General features: G+C 44.3%; 1 protein-coding gene across 1 annotated transcript in view; it reads left to right on the top strand.

The window, feature by feature from the left end:
- Positions 1-845: 845 nt before the first annotated feature.
- Positions 846-16,882, top strand: part of LOC139776666 (SIFamide receptor) — a 46,382-nt gene continuing 30,345 nt past the window's right edge. Inside the window, exon 1 of the mRNA XM_071713506.1 lies at positions 846-3,192. Within this exon, the coding sequence (XP_071569607.1) occupies positions 2,616-3,192 (577 nt within the window). The 5' untranslated portion in view covers positions 846-2,615. The remainder of the gene's footprint in view (positions 3,193-16,882) is intronic.

Below are 16,882 nucleotides of genomic sequence, written 5' to 3'. Positions count from 1 at the left end.
ATTATAAATAAATAAATATTTTATTCGCACAATTTAATTTTATACATAAATTAAATATAAAAAATGTAAAATTAGTATTACTTTTCAGTGTTTTCAGAGCATATATTATATTTCAAACGCGAATAACAAAGTTTACGATTTATACATTTGCGAAAAGGATAGAATAAAAAACAGATGTCTCGAAAACTACTTGAAACATTAGGAAAGTTCTTTGAAAGTTTTATATTCTGCGTAACAGTAAAAAAAATTGTATAATGTGTGTGTCTATAACGATCAAATGACAATAAACCAATTAGAATAAATTATATGTTGAAATATCAATTAAGTGTCAGATGTAGATATGTAACTGTTAAAAAGTTAAATATATGTCAGTTAAAAGCATTGAACAGTGAAAACATTAAAATACATTTAAAAATATTGTATACGGGGTGTATGCATAAACGAAAAAGAGGGTGCTGTTTCCAAAGCATATTGTGCTCATCAGACTGACGTGAAATATTCATGAAACGCGTTCCCTTCCGAGTTACGGCCACTTTTGGCACTGACTCCACGTCAGTACAGCAACAGGACGTGTTTGTTGACAGCGTCAAAACTGTGCAAACGTAATGTGTCCCTTTCCGGTTACAGTTTTAGTTTTGCTTCTGACACATCAGGAAATTTTGAGAGCGCACGTGTGTTTTCGTGGAACATCCAGTTCTGCGACGTATTGGACGCCCATAAAGGTCATCTTGAATACCTTTTATAAAAAAAATTCACCAATTCTTTACTATCCTTGTTCATTTGTTATATTTGAATAATTTGATTCATTGTAGAATTCATCATGAATTCAACACGCTGGGCATAATTTCTTTATCGTGCATACGGGTTTGCAAAATGTTGCTTTGCTGAGTGCTGACAAATTCTTTTGCACAAGCAACATACATATCTAATTACAATTTAGTTGATTATATTATATTATTACTGTGTGTTATTTTAGATTCTATTCATAACTTGGATAAATATTTCGTCTTTTTTTTTCTTTTTTTCTTTAAATGTGATCGCATTATGCATCTGGATTTTAATGCTATTTAATCAGTTTACGATCGGAGCGCTCGCTTTCTCGTTCTCTTTGTATGTACATTATCGTTTCGTCGTTTCGCAAACTGCTTTCTTAGTATATGGGTTTGCAAAATATTATATTGCTGACAAATTTGTTTGCACAAGCAAGATTAAAATTTGATTGTAATTTAGTTTATTACTATTACTATTATTTTAGATTCTATTTACAACTTTGACAAAGATTTCATCTTTTTTCCCTTTAAAAATTATCGCATTATGCATCCGGAGTTTAATGCTATTTAATCAGTTATCAGTTTACGATCGGAGAGCACAGTTTTCTTGCTCTTTGTACATTATCGTTTCGTCGTCTCGCAAACCGCTTTCTTAGCTTCGGATTTTGATATAAGCGCAATAAACGTGAACGATGCACTGTTGTACAGCGTGTACGGCAGAATCGCTTGGCGACATTTGGCCAAGGGGGAGGAAATGGGGATGGGGGAGTCCCGCGAGGGCGCCGAGTCGGCGATGCGAGCGATGCCAACGGAGGAGGAGGGGGGGTGGGTGGGGTAGGGTGGGGTTTACGAATTAATCGCGCGTATTTCGGCGGAAAACGCACAGGAGGAGGATGGACACGCGCGATGCGCGACCGCTCTATGCGGAGCAGCCCCGCGCTCGTCGTCGCGCGCGCTGTCATCGTCGCCAGCACTCTTCCCATTTTCCCAGTTTCGCTCGCAATAGTCTCACTCGGCGTGGCTGTGGGGGCTAGTGCGCGAGCACACTCGCATGCGGGTGCATGTGCCGCTGGATGTTAACGCTTGCGCAGTCGTCGAGCATCGCCAGCAGACAGCTCGGCCGCGACGGGTGCATCTCGCGGCAGTTCGCGGTCGTCCTCTAAGCCAGGTCCATTGGTCGCTCCAGCATCCCCCGGCCGCGGCAAACACACGTTTTCATACATACTCTTCCACATCCTCGTTACGACCCTCGTCATTTCCCTCGTCTTTTCGCCGTCTAACTCACTTAGACCGGATCACTTAGACCGATCACTTAGACCCTCCCTGCATCATTTTTCACCCTTGATCGAGTCACTCCGGCGATCCGGAGGGTACTTCCGGTCGGATGGACTCTGGCACACGTGCGAGTCGCACTCGACCGGATCGCGTATGTTTCCCGACGTCCGATCCACGCGCGTAAATATCCGCGATCTCCGAGAGATTGATGCCGATTTCGACAATTTATCATCACTGTCATCCGATCGCGCCGGAAGTTGTTCTCCACCGGCGTTGCATTGTCCCTGACGACGATCGAGCACCCGTTTCCGGGATCGTTCGCGCGAGTCTCTCGCGTACGTAAGTTCGATCGGTCGGCGATTGGCGCGCGGCCCGAGTGCAGGAAAACCTGCGGAAGAGGCTGCCGAGTGAAAACGAGGCGACCCGGACGGGAAGGTCGCGGGCGAGCGAGTCGAGGTTGGTCCCAGGGTTCGTCGACACGACGCGGACGGCGAGCGCGTCGTGGAGGAGAAGAGACGGCGGTAACGACGACGACGACGACAACGGCACGCCGCGTTAGCGTTTCGGCTAATGGTCGAAACGCCGATCCGTCACTTCACGCTCAAGTTCCCGATGCTGCAGCCACCGTCTCCCCTTCTGGAGATGGCGTCCCTGCGACTACCGGACTCCGAAGAGTTTGACGTTGACACGCGCCGCAGGAGTAACAACGGCAACGTGCCGGGTACCACGGCAGTCGCGACCGAGCCGCCGGGTACCAACGGCACTCTGCTGCAGATGCGGAACGACTTGGGCGATTACCTTAACAACCTGATCACGGAGGCAATCGCGACGACGAGCCCGCGTGCCACCATGGACGACCAGGTCCACCATGGGCTGTTCAACGCCAGCAAGAACCTGTCGGCGCCGATCGAGCACGCGCCCGATCGGCTCTACAGACACAGCATGGCCATGTCGGCGGTCTACTGCGTGGCCTACGTGATCGTCTTCGTGGTCGGCCTGATCGGCAATAGTTGCGTGATCGCCGTGGTGTACCGGTCACCCCGCATGCGGACCGTCACGAATTTCTTCATCGTCAATCTCGCGGTCGCCGACGTGCTCGTCATTGTCTTCTGCCTGCCGGCCACGTTGATGAGCAACATCTTCGTCCGTGAGTATTAAGACACTTTTTCCCCTTACGCTTGGAGGGTTGTTTCTACTTGAGGCTATAAAAATTTATGGCGAGAACGAGGTTTCTAATATTTTTTTAGGTCCAAAAAACGTAACATGTTCTCCATATGTCGTATTTCCATTATCGGTTTTTTTTATATCGGTATTTTATTTCTGTGTTATTTAAAATTGCATGCTATTTTTTATATTTGTCAATAGATTTAATTAGCATTGATCGCGGGTTTAGAATAATAACTTGTAAATCATGTCCTATCCCTACGCGAAGCACGGAGGAATGTTCCTTCGAGCATAACGAAAATATTTATGAGCCACCCTTCATTGCCAAGTGCGCTCCATTTAAAAGAGGGGGGAGATTCTCAAGGGCAATTAAGTGGCCGCACACAATGCGTACGATCTGTACATCCCGCGATTCAACGTTGCGGAATCTTCGTTTCAACCCCCTCGGCCAGGCTGAGCAAGGGGGGCTGGTCCCGTGCTAGAGGGGGAGGGTGATGGTGCATTCCCTTCGTATTACCGAATCGATCCCTTCGCGTCTCTCTTTCCCTCTGCCGTCGTTCGCACTCGAGGCAGCTCTCGAGTCCCGCTCTCGCCGCCGCCGTCTAATTCTCGACGAATCGACAGCCGAATCGCGAATAATCGACTCGCTCCTTGGATAATAACGCCCCCAGTGAGTTAACGTCGGCGGAACATGAATTACGAGACCGTGGTGAGAAACGGTCGAATCGCGTGCAAATTTAGACGCTACGTCGATGAGCGAGAGTGGACGCCCCCCAATCCGACGTAACGCAAACAGACCGCAGACTTACGGCACCGATCGCAATTTGAGCAAACAAAACGTCGTATTTGCATTTCCAAGCATCACGCGGCTGACGCTCGAAAAGAGGGAAAAAACAGAAGGAAAAACACGTGCCTTGCCGCTCTTTAGAAAATCAGCGGATCGTAACCGGCGTAAACTCCGTCTCTGTTAATACGCGCGTGAAAATCGTGCGGTTTCCACGCATCGATTACGAACCGCGTACGAGCTTCCAATTAAGTTTCGTGCTGTAAGTATTATACCATGAAAACTCGCGTACCTTCGAGCAGTAAGCTGCTGTAAAAAATTGGTGCGCTAATTCCATATAGATATTAAATCCAACTACTCTCTTTTAAATTAAATTACCAGTAATAGTATATTTGCGATAATTTTAAATGATACGTGAGATCCTTATAAAAGTTGTTTTTGACCATTTTTTTCTAGTATTGAAATAAATCCTAAGATGTTTAAAAAAATGTAAAATATTTCTAACGAAAGCGGGGATAAGTTGTAAGAGGAGTTTATACATTAATTAATAATACTCGCTAATTTCTGTCGCTATTTCTTTGACCTTGTACGTCGAATTTTTCCGGAGCTCTTGTCCTCTTATTTTCGATTGTACGCGAGATATCGCTATATAACGCCGTTTCGTTTTATCTCTAGCTTATATAAGTAAGTATTTTAAAGTAGAGGCATTTGCAATTTTAATTTCTACCATACAACGCGTGTCACGTGAAGTGAATGCGGCATACGTGTGGCCAACGGGAAACACCTTTCTGCCCTTGCCAGACTTACCTGTATAGCGCATATTTCGCCAGTTGCGCATAAATATGTATATACCTGCATACATACATGCATATATAATATATATATATATATATATATATAATACAATATGTGTAACATAATAACGTATATATAAAATTTATAATACATGTGAATATTATATATGTATACTTATTATCTAAATATTATACATACGTGTAATCTATTAGAAATTTCTAATGTTTTCCATATGGTCTGGAAACGCGTAACCAACGGCGTTACTTTTCGTAATCGCCCCTAGATTTATGAACGTAGAAGCAGCCGCGTGTCTACACGTGGCCACGCGTTGTGCAGTATATTTGCATAATTACGGTAGCGAGACGTGCGATCCTAAGGCGCGCAATCGTAAACGGGAACGTAAAAGCGCGTTTTTACGATTTCGTATTTCGTTTCCTATCGACGACAAGCCGGTTTATCGGCAGTTACCCGGGAATACGTTATTAGGCCCGTGAGATTCTCTCGGCTATCTCTAGCTAGGTGCTGCCAACGCCGGGGAATGTTCACTATCGCATCCATTCGATTAATCCGCGATCAAAGCCGTCTTGTGTATCGCGAGGCATCCCTCTGATTAGAGGATCGATCTGGCGAAGACCGCCGACTGCGCTCGCAGACGCGCGCCTGATATTTTTGTCTGTCTTGGTTGCTTTTGCAGCAGAAATAAGAACTTCGCTGCCCCCCTAATTTTCTACCGAACGTCTTCCGGTGGTAGACAAAAATCTACATTCGTTAAATCTCGACGTTATTTTTCCCGATGTACTGAAAACCTATTGAAATAAATCTGCTTGCACACAACGCATACTCGCGGAAAATTTAATTAAATGTAAAAGTTAAATGTAAAAAAATGCCATATCGCTGTATTCTTCACATTTGATTGGCATAATGCGATTATGCAAGTCTGCCTTGATAAATCTTGGAAGCGTAACGTGTTTTCGCAAAGTATGAGCGAGTGTAATCTAACGAGAACTCTGAGCGTTCGGTGGAACTTTAAAATTATTGGTGGTGCTGAGAGATAAAATAGAATAGCACCGTGTTCTTGCCAAACATGTTGTGTTCGCAATCGTTTGATTGAAGGCATTGCTAAGAGCGTTCTTGTTTTTTATTAATCCGGAAACGAGCGCCTGGTGATTTTTATCCCACGTCACAGTTAACTTTAATGTGCTTCTTTCGTGTTTTAAATATTTCTTTGGTATCTTCTTACTTTTTTCAGAAAATGTTGATTAAATCTTTATACATATTGTCCTAAAATACTAATAAGTTATAGAACAATCAAAAATATATAATATATGTAATTAATAACATAATTTTTAATTGGGGTGTAAAAATCACCCCAGACACCCATTTCCGGGTTAAGAGACATGGTCATCGAGCCAAATGGTTTATCACGAGAAACTCATCACGCGGCATTACGTATGCAAACGTCGCGCATACGTTCGATGCATCTTGCACCGGGCGGGCATAATGACGCGCTATAACGCGCCGGTTTCGTTTTCGTTCGTGGAATACGCAACGAATTTTGCGCTATTGATCCCGGTATAGTTCCACCGTCGCTACCGCTGACTTGTGCCGCTATTACTGCCCCTCGTCGATTATTTACGAGACAAAAAGTAGAATGTGACTGCGCGCCGAAGGTGTAAGTGACTGTGCCCCGCGATAATAGGTCGTTATCGATAAAGCTGATGGCGCGCGCGGGTCACTTCGGGAAAAGTCGTTCGTTCTCTTCCGGATGAGAGACTCCGCTGGCTGCGAGAGAGAGCTTTCTCTCGAGGAGCAATCTCGTTTCTATGAGAGCCACGTTTAATTTTCCAGCTCCCCCGTGCTTTATAGAGCGGCACGATTTACGGGGCAAACGCGGTAGATCTGGTGGATGTATACGCCGCGCGCGTTTAAAAAATGTCTTTGTGGAAATGACACTTCTCGCGGGACTACTTGAGATAGCAAATTAATAATAGAGACATGGCTCTTTCTTACGAAGAGCGTGTAGTAAGCTTCGTAAATACCCTGATTTACATGATGAATATTTATTGAACCTATTACTCTATACGTTGTAAAGAAAAGATAATGAGTAACTATAACCATTAACGTATGACAGGTGTTACATCTTACAAAGGTAAAGATAAGAGATTTGCGACGCGTTAAACGGTAGTTAACGGTCGGTCGTCTGGTTCTTTACGCGAATACTTAAGTGCTTCTTGTCAAGAATGAACAAGAAGCAACTTGGGGATATCTACAAAATAGTTTATGACATGTTCATGATGCTCGTAAAAGCACCGTGCGTTAATGTGCGCGTACATATACCCGCGCACGTATTTCTCGCGCGGCGGAGAAGAGACGCTTCTCGTTTGCTTTGACATGGAAATTGGCAACGATCTCGGGGACTCTAGACTAACGACACGGTAAATCGAATTACCTGCTTTCAGAGTCGATCACCAGACCGCGAGCTCAACGTAAATAAAATCACATTTGCCAATTCCCGCGAATTGTCGTGAACGAATAATAAGTTCGTCCGCTCGGAAAAGCTACGGTATTTAACGCGGCCCCGTTTAATCTCGTTACAGCGCTCATTAACTTTCGTGATGTGACCGATATATCTGCAGTATGACGTATGACTATGTAGAATATACATTTACATATATATATTTATTATAAATTAAACGTATAAATTAAACATGCATTTAAGAAAATCATTTTTTTAAATTGTTTAAATCAATTGTATGATTTTCTTCATTCGATATTGAATAATACTTTATTTAATAGTGTTCCACTTTCTAGGAGCGTATGCTGAACGGTTAAGCTGGGGATATTATTGTCCGCACTCATGGTTATATACCTAGAAAAGAAAGAACGATCGAACGCTCTTGTTTGATTGGTCATCGTGAAGGGGGTTTTCATCTCTCTTCGCCGCAAATCACGTTTTTACGGCCTTGGGTGGGCAAAGGAGTCTTGACATAAGTAAATCACGGTTGCCTCAACATTAATTCTATAACGGGAGTATCATTAATTATGCTTCGGGTCACGGTGAGGAGAGAAACAGAGCCGCGGAGGAAAGTCTTATCGGGGCACTCGAAGCGGGTCGTTTTTCCGAAGTGGCTGGCAAAGTGGCGAGCGCCTCTCTCCTCGACGCCGCGCCGCATTACGTCCCGAATTACAAATAGTTCTATAATAAAGCGGCGATACAAAACCGCGCGTTGTCGTTAATCAACGCCCGCATCTTCTTGCGTTCCATCTCGTTGCGGCGCGAAATGTTTTTCGGCAACAAGCCGCATTCGCGCGATTTAAGGCTCTTCGTCGGCAAACCGATAAATCCGCGGCCGCAGGAATCTGCTCGGCATAAATTTCGCCTGGAGTCGTTTTTTTTTTGTTTTTATTGCAACAGAGATGCGCCAATACCGTGACACGGTGATGTACGAGGATCAATGGCAGCTTTGTTTTTTGCGCTCCCTACTCACTTCTTTTAATCTCCTCGCGCTGTATCGATTAATTCTTAAGCACTGACACGGAAATACGTTGCAATGTCTCATTCTGGATATTAAAAATTTTCATAAAATTTAAATAGCTGGGATATTATACCACAAATACTTGCCCCGTCGGCCGCTATGCGCGGGCTACTAAACTCTTTATCTTCCGTACAAGACTATCATAAAGCATGTCGAGTCCGAGCTTGATGTTGGCGACCACAAAGGACGGAGGCATTTCGCGAATGTTGTCGAAGCGCGGCGTTCTAGATAGTTGTTGCGCTATATACACACACGCCCCGCGTAGTATCCACACACAGAGATGCGAAACGGCTGTATCCACAGCTACGCGGGCTGGCGCGGATAGTGTGCGTGTGTATGCGCGGCACCAGGGTGAACGCCCCGAAGTGACCGCCTCCCGCACCCTCCGTTATAACAGGGCTTTCTCTCTCACCCCTCTCGCCGTCGGAAACTAGAGCTCGCTGGCTCTCCGCGCGCCGCCGGCTTCCGGTTCGATCCTTTTATTCCACGCTGAAATCCTCCCAGACACGCTTTTTCGCGTCCCTCCGTGCGTAGCGCCTATTAGCAACTTTTACCGTTCATCAATGTCATTTAGCGGAGATCCGCAGAAGGCCGATCTGCTCCCTTTCGAGCCTCAAATATCCTTCGCGTTTGAGGATACTTTGTACCCTCAATTCTCGAATGTTAAACGCTCGAGAGGTCGTTCAATTGTACCAGCATTAAAAATAAAATTACTTCAATTACGGATTTATCAGGGGAAATGGGGTTACTTCAATTATAGATTTGCAAGAATAAGAAAACGGATAACTCAAGTTTAAAAGCACAGAAAAATAGGTTACTTTAATTATAAATCTGCAAGCAAAAGAAAAAAGATAGATACGTTTCTTGACTCGTCATGACCAATCTAATACAAATGTTTAACTTTTTATTAAATATATTATATAATCAATAAAATCGTAAAAAAGCAAGCACAGTTTTCACACACACACACACACACACACACACACACACACACACACACACACACACACACACACACACACACACACACACACACACACACACACACACACACACAAATAAAAATTTATACAATATTTTTTAATTTCAGTTCAATGGTACACAAGTAACGCATTATTTTGAATGAGTTATTTCAATTATTTTCAATTATTTTATTGTCTATCGGCGATCCTAATTGGCAGAAAATCTCAGTATTCATCTTAAATCCCTAGGAATTTTGTGCTTTGAAGTATCTATGACATTTGTGTTTCGATATAGAAGTAGTATGTATAACAGAGAGTTTTGATATAAAACATTCAGAAGTCGAGAAGTTGCCTTAGATGTCCCGTCACTGATGCCATTTGCCTTATTGACAATCCAATCGACGCCGAGTGTACAGTAACGTCATCGATTTACGATTGAGTGTAGTTCTGAAGGTTCCTCGATCAACTTTGTTTGCTTATTTACCAGTTATGTTCTCTGTTATTTACGAGTTTTTTGTCGTCGCCGCGATTGTCTACTTCCCCAGCCTATGATGTAATTGGTAGCTACGCTTGTCGATAGCACAGAAGCTTTTCTATATACACATCATGCCGCATTTAATACTCGCATTCGTAGCGTGTGAAATAAAATTAGCTTCTTCGTAAATTGTTAAACTGAACTTTCGCTTAAAACGTAAGGCTGGATGAAAGAGGATGTGTGCTGTACAAATTGTGCCGTCATTTCTATTATCGGCTCGCTTACTTTTACACGAAACTAAAATTGGTTTTCGCTAATTAATGTTGTTAATAAATCGAGGTCCGTCTAAAGTTAGATCGAGAGATTTATTGTATAAACATCTTATCGACATTTTGTGTTCCTTCTAAACGAGTTAAAATTAGTTTACCGCGTAAGTAACGCTGCGAATAAATCGATGTTTGTGAAATCATATGAAGTAATTGATGTGAAATGAAAAGCCATTTGGTCAATAAAAATGTCAACGTTCTTACTTGACGTCTCTATTTGCGTAATTGATTATTGTTAACAACAGGAATATGACGAGGTTGTGAGAAGCAATATTATTCTGAACGATGTTTATCCAACGGGGACAGCTGTACTGCATCAGGAATGGAAATGCACGAAAGACAAAAGTTGATTTATACCGTTCCTCGTCTATTTTCCCTCTCTTGCGCGAAGCGAGAATTCGTCGCGGCCTCGACGGGATTTCCGACCGAACGAACGCGACAAATGTAAGAAAATGAGAAACAACGTCACGATGTTTTCTCAGCTGGAACACGTAGATCCAGAACGGTGTACACAATTGGTACAATCGGCTTGTAATCGAATACGAGCGCGAATGTCGCCATCGGGACGCCGTATAATTACAAACGCGCTATTAAGCGGACAATGCGCGATGTCGTAAAACATCTGAAGTTAATACAGTGCGATTCAATGTGCGTTCTCAGAAAACATTATAGGCGTGAAATGAAAAATTCTCATTCGACTTTATTCAATTTCGGTAGCAACGTAAATTAATGTTCAATATTATTGTAATAATAATAAGTTGTCATAAAGATGAGCAAAATCCGATTGTAAAATTTAAAGATTTAAGCACATGTCAAAATTTTGCTCTTTTCTCAGCAAAAAAAATCTAGACTTGCAACTTTGTAACAAAATAATTACAAAATATTCTGAAATGTCGATCTTTCGAACGTTAATTTATAGTTGAGCGAATTCTTGAGGTAACCTCGATTTTTCTTTAATTAAAATGCCGAAAATATAATCTCTAAATGATTGCAAATGAAAGACTTTGCGCGAAATAAGATTTAGGTAAATTTCAATAAATATAAAGTAACTTTTACTTCAGCAGTGTCTTAATTCAAAGCTTTGTTACCGAAATAATTAATAGTGAAGAATTGCGTGAGCAAAGACTGAATTAAACTTTGTAAAAAAAAAAGAAATTACCTAGTTACCTACGTCCCATCTGTGTATACCTAAAATGCTAGTCAGTAAAATTTCGCAAAATTTACTGCAAGGGAAGGTCGAGATCGCGGGATTCAACGGTGAATTTGACTTTGAAATTAAGATTAGAGGTTCTCCGAGTTACTTCCTGTATATATAATATTGGGACGCTTTGTGCACGTCGAGTTATATAAATTGAGTCGATAAATTGAGTATATAATCTCGTGTGTACATAATGGTGTGAAATGAACTGCGATCACCTTGACTTGTATGTAAGAGAGTTATCTGTATAACTTATGGATTTATCTATATATGCATCATTCTATCGCGCGCAAGTTTCCCAAGTTTGCGCATCGTCTAGAAATTGGAGAGGAACCGTACACTGCTGATCTTGGCACAGCCAGTGCCAAAGTTTTGCAAAGAGCGAGAGACAACCGAGGATCAAGAGCGGATGTAAAAATTTCGCCTGGCTCTAGAATAGATGCTTGTTAATCTTCAACTGCTAATTCCACGGCGCGGTATAAATCTGCAGCTTTCCAATAATCTTCCCTAATCCCGCGTCGGGAATCCGAAGATCCGAGGAAATTAATTCGAGGAATCAGGATCTAAGACTGGCTCAAGGCAACCCCCCTTCGAGGGCGGATGCATGGAAAACCGCAGCGGATCCTCCGATCATTCGGCGCTCGTATATGAATAACTGTCGCGCGTCACGGATTCTTCTCTCGGAGAAGAAGTGACGTAACGACTTTCTCGATACATATGCATCACAAATCTATGGCCGGCTCGATTGTCTTTGAATTCTCGCGATCCGCTTCGTAGTATCTCAAAAGTGCAGCACACCGACAAGCTGATACCCAAACCGAGATCCATACAACCTGTATTCGTGTCAAGGCGAAAGGGGGCCAACACTCTCGCCTGGCCTACATCGGCCGATCGCGCTCCAACCCCTCGACTTCGACCCCGTTCGCGACCCATCGTCTCCCCGTCCCGGCTATCCGCGCGCATCTATTCTTCGTCTTGCGTACCGTACGCCGCGGTGCATCCGATGAATACGATTTTGAATTTTTGCAGCGAGAGAGATCGCGGTCCCCGCGATCCCTCAGAGATGCGACCTCGCATCGACGACAACAGTTAGCTCGTTGGATTAATATTGGCTCACCGCGCGTTCGATTAATTTAGAACGATATCGATCGGGTTACTTCTGTCACTCTTCAGTAACGAGGCCTTACGCGCGATACGCCGATGCGAGCGGACGCAAACCCCGTTTTGTCCGATCTCGCCGAGCGGGTCGTCGCAAAACGTGACCCCAAAGAAACGTAATCGGCCGCGCGCGCAAGAGTACATTGGCGGTGTAGGCCAGTCAAATTAGACAAGAAAAAGGCTTTTGCTCGAAAGTGATGCGAACTTTTTTATTCCCTTTTAGGCGTGTTGGGGGTGTTTAAAAAAGCTTATTTTTGAGTTGTCGTATCATGAGACCCAGAGCTTTTTGAGGGGGGGGGGGAGGGGGAACCAAAATTTTCGTTTTTTCGCAATAACTCGGCGAATGTTGATAAAAAATGAATGAATAACCCCTCATTTTGTAGCTTTTTTAAAGCCCTACAATTCATCTTAAGAAGATCCCCAACCTAAAATCAATATTTTTCGAGTTTTAGCCTGTGAAAGGGGGAAAAAAAAATTTTTCGCGGTTTTTTGCATTTATCTCGTTTCGATTAATAGATAGCACTTTTTCGCTCCTGAGAAAGTTGTAGGGCTTGAAAAAACGAAAAAATGCAAAAAACCGTGAAAATTTTATTTTTTTCCCCCTTTCACAGGCTAAAACTCGAAAAATATTGATTTTAGGTTGGGGGTCTTCTTAAGATGAATTGTAGGGCTTTAAAAAAGCTACAAAATGAGGGGTTAGTCATTCATTTTTTATCAACATTCGCCGAGTTATTGCGAAAAAACGAAAATTTTGGTTCCCCCTCCCCCCCCCCCTCAAAAAGCTCTGGGTCTCATGATACGACAACTCAAAAATAAGCTTTTCTAAACACCCCCAACACGCCTAAAAAGGAATAAAAAAGTTCGCATCACTTTAGACCTCAAATGTCTAATTTGACTGGCCTAGTGGTACCGAGTGCGCCGCAATAAGAAAAAATTTTGCAACGTTTTATTATCCGAAGGATTCGCGTGTTGCGTGCCGCGGGATTGCGCGAAATAAAATTGCGCGTATATCTGCACGGGGGTTGGCTATGTTGCGCGTCGTGTGCCGCGCCCGCTCGCCACGCCGCGCCGGCATACCTGCATCCGGCGATACGGGTGTGTTGGCACCATGTCTACAGGTGAACTATCTAGGTCGGCGTCCCACTTGACGTGGGGGTTGGAGGGTGGCGACAGAGCGGGGGGTCGCGATCCGCTAGACTACTAGCGGGGAGTTTACCCGAGGGCGATTAGCCGGGCGCGTGCCTTCTTTTCGTTCTCGGCGAAATGCAAGCGATAGACTACCCGTCCGCAGTACTTTTCTCTTTTCTCTCTTTCCTACTGGACGAATCATCCACGTTTCTCACATTTCTGAAACGTTTCATCCTTGAACACTTCTGTCAGCTCTCGATTATTCTGCACCTTCGTATAAAAGGTTTACCTTTATTTGCGGAGCCGGATCGATTTGGTACGAACAGTCTCACTTGCATCACGATATTACCGAGTTTCTTGAATCATCGTGCATGCGAAAAGCCGCGGATGACCGAGCGGATGACTCGTTGGAAGTGAACCTGGTAGACAGAGACATGGCCCAGTTTAGATTTGGTCCGTTCAAGGTCGTGCCACGCGAAAAGATAATTACGTATTTAGGTCAAACGAGAGCGGATATCTGCACAGTTAGGTCTTGATGCGGACATGCAGGTCCGTATATGCGACGGCCTATTAATTTTTATTGTCTCTAATGTATCGTCGGAGTCAAACGTTTTCGCCGCTCTTACCCAAGTTATTCAGCAGCGCTCCTGGTATCGAACGCGATACGTAAAGGCGTTTGCATTTCATGCAAACGCGCGGTAATCATGTCGTGATAAATGTATTCAACTCATATTGCAGCCGGTGGAATCCGCGGTAGTCTGATTCTTTAAGGAGAAAAATACGCGCGACTTACATGCGTTCCTTTGTGAGTCTTTCGAGGACAGACAGCTGACACACATCACGCGGAGTGCCATGCCGTAACAAAATTTCAGCGGGCGGGGGCTGAAAAGAGCAACGTTGTAAAAGCCTCGGAGGACCGAGCGTTTCGGGAATTGCGCGACTTTAACGACTTCCTATTTTCATTTAAATGCTGTCCCATTGAGGATAGAGAGCTTCACGGAGTTGTTACGATACATCTCGGACTTAGATTGTAACGATTGTAGTCGGCGTCTTCGGTTTGATAGTCTCTTTCTATCGACACTTTGGAGTTGATCAAGATCTCGGTAAGCAATTTCGCGTGTGGCACACGTTACTCCGGTATCTTACGGTCGCGCTGCAAACTCCGCAGAAGCGGCTCCGTATCTCGTCGCGGTTTCACTCAGGCGTGTTCCGCCTCTTCGTAACCCGTGATTGCGGGCACCAACTTACCGTTTCTGTGGACGTCTGCAAGAGCCAAAGACGTACTTACGTACGTGGATGCATTCGCCCGTCGAGCGCGTTACACGCTGTCGCGCGGTTGTCAGTCTCAGACAAGCGCCAAGACAAGCGCCGTGTTTCCGACAATTCGCAACTTGCGACATTGACTTTGCAGCATTATCCGGAAATTCGTCGAGAGACGCGCTTGCCAAGGACGAGTATAAATCTAGCCAATGTAACTGAGATGGTGGCGCCGATAGACTGCGTTTTCTGGTAAGAATATATATACGGATGCAACATGTCACGTATTATAAATCGGCGAGTTACATGGATAATAAGTTACATTCCGAAACCTTACGAAATGCCATTATTTTCCGTTGAATGGTCAAAGAAATACCAGTTGGAAATTCCAATGTGATCTTTCTTTCTTGTTCTCTCTCTGAAAAGAACAGATCGAAATTTATATTTATAATTTTCCGATGATATATGAAAATGAAACAATGAGTTTGTGAGAATAATATTAATAAAGCAATTGGTTTATTCTTGCACATTCTAAGTATCGGTGTCACGACCGGAGACATGATAAATCCACACGTCTATATATTGTCGTTGAGATTATAGCCAGCTACTATAATCTTGATGAACTGCTTTAGTTACATAATAGACCGTACACTCGATATACCGAAGATAGAGGTCGGTGCCAGCTCATCATCGCGAGAGTCGGGAGTTGACCTCACCGACGGACATTTTTTCCGTGCCTAATTCTTAAATATCGATAATCACGCGAGGGATCGACAGACGGGGTTTCCTACGGGACGTCGTGCCTCTTTCTTCGACCTCGCGACGGCGCGGCGTGTTCGAAGCCACTTTATGCTCCCGAAGTGAGTAGAGGCCAGTGGGACACACCGCCGGCGCACACCTGTACAGCGCCGGTATTCGGGTCATGCATCTCGGCCACTTGTACTAGGTCACTACCTCCCTCGTTCGTGCCGTTGCGTACCCTCTCGCGCCAACTTTTCACTCGGCATGTGCATACGAGCCGAATTATTCGAGGCTGCCGTCGCGAGGCGAACTTTCGTTTATTCAATTCTGAAAGAAGATCGCGTGTATGTACATCGACAAGGGGTGAACACGCAGGACTCATTACAGAAACTTCGTAACTATTCTATAAAGTTACGCGCGTCTCAGCGGCGCGAATAATGAACTGTAGGAATTGGTGACAAGGCGATAAACCGGAGCTGAGGAGCGAAGGAGAAGGGGTGGAGTGATGCGGCGTTGTAATCGGGGATGCCCGCATGATTTCGGCATCGAAACAGTCAGACAACGTTGATTTTTAAACAGTTCAACGTACAGGGATTTTTTCAAATCAAAAACTTTCAAGACCTATTCAGATTTACTGTTTAAGTTTAGTTACCAAGATGTTCAATGTCGGACAGACGTTTCAGAAAGTACAGATAATGGATCAATTAAATTTAGATTGAGGCAAATCGATTCCAAGTTGTTTGAAGAATAAATAATGAAAAGAAGGCACGAGAGAACATTCAACATCAGAAGGGTCGAATTAAGGCGAAGAGAGGAAAAAAAAGAGGGTGCATACATTTAATGACATCGTTATAGTTTTAAATTCGATAGAGTCGGCATTAAACTCAGTATATTGTTGACTGTTTGCTGACCCAGTTCACGTCCGTGCAATATGGGAGGGATCAGCTTTCGCGGCGATTCGCCATCAATCATGCGTAAATGTTTTTTCATTCGATGTCTGGCCATCGGACGTCGCGTGCGAACGTGTGTTCGGCGCTTCGTCGTTCACGTCACGTCGGGAAAAATATCGGGAGAAAGGGTGGCGCGGGTGGGTCGGAGAACTCGATTAACTCAGGGGTAGGAGCTAGGAGCGCGATGCTACCCGGCTTTCAGCGCGTCCTAGCACCTGGATCTCCGCGGGCGCAGGGAGGGCGCGTGTCGTGTTGCCGCGCCAGCGAGACCTTGAAGGTATTTGAAACCGGGGCAGTGTCCCGAAGAGAGGTCTCACGCAGTCGCAGTAACGCGGACGGTCTAACACACCGAGCTGCCCTACA

The sequence above is a fragment of the Temnothorax nylanderi genome, unplaced genomic scaffold (assembly GCF_030848795.1).
Source record: "Temnothorax nylanderi isolate EJ_2023f unplaced genomic scaffold, tnyl_v1.0 TNYL_tig0125_pilon, whole genome shotgun sequence".
In the NCBI taxonomy this organism is placed as follows: Eukaryota; Metazoa; Arthropoda; class Insecta; order Hymenoptera; family Formicidae; genus Temnothorax; species Temnothorax nylanderi.
This window is presented reverse-complemented; position numbering and strand designations above follow the sequence as displayed.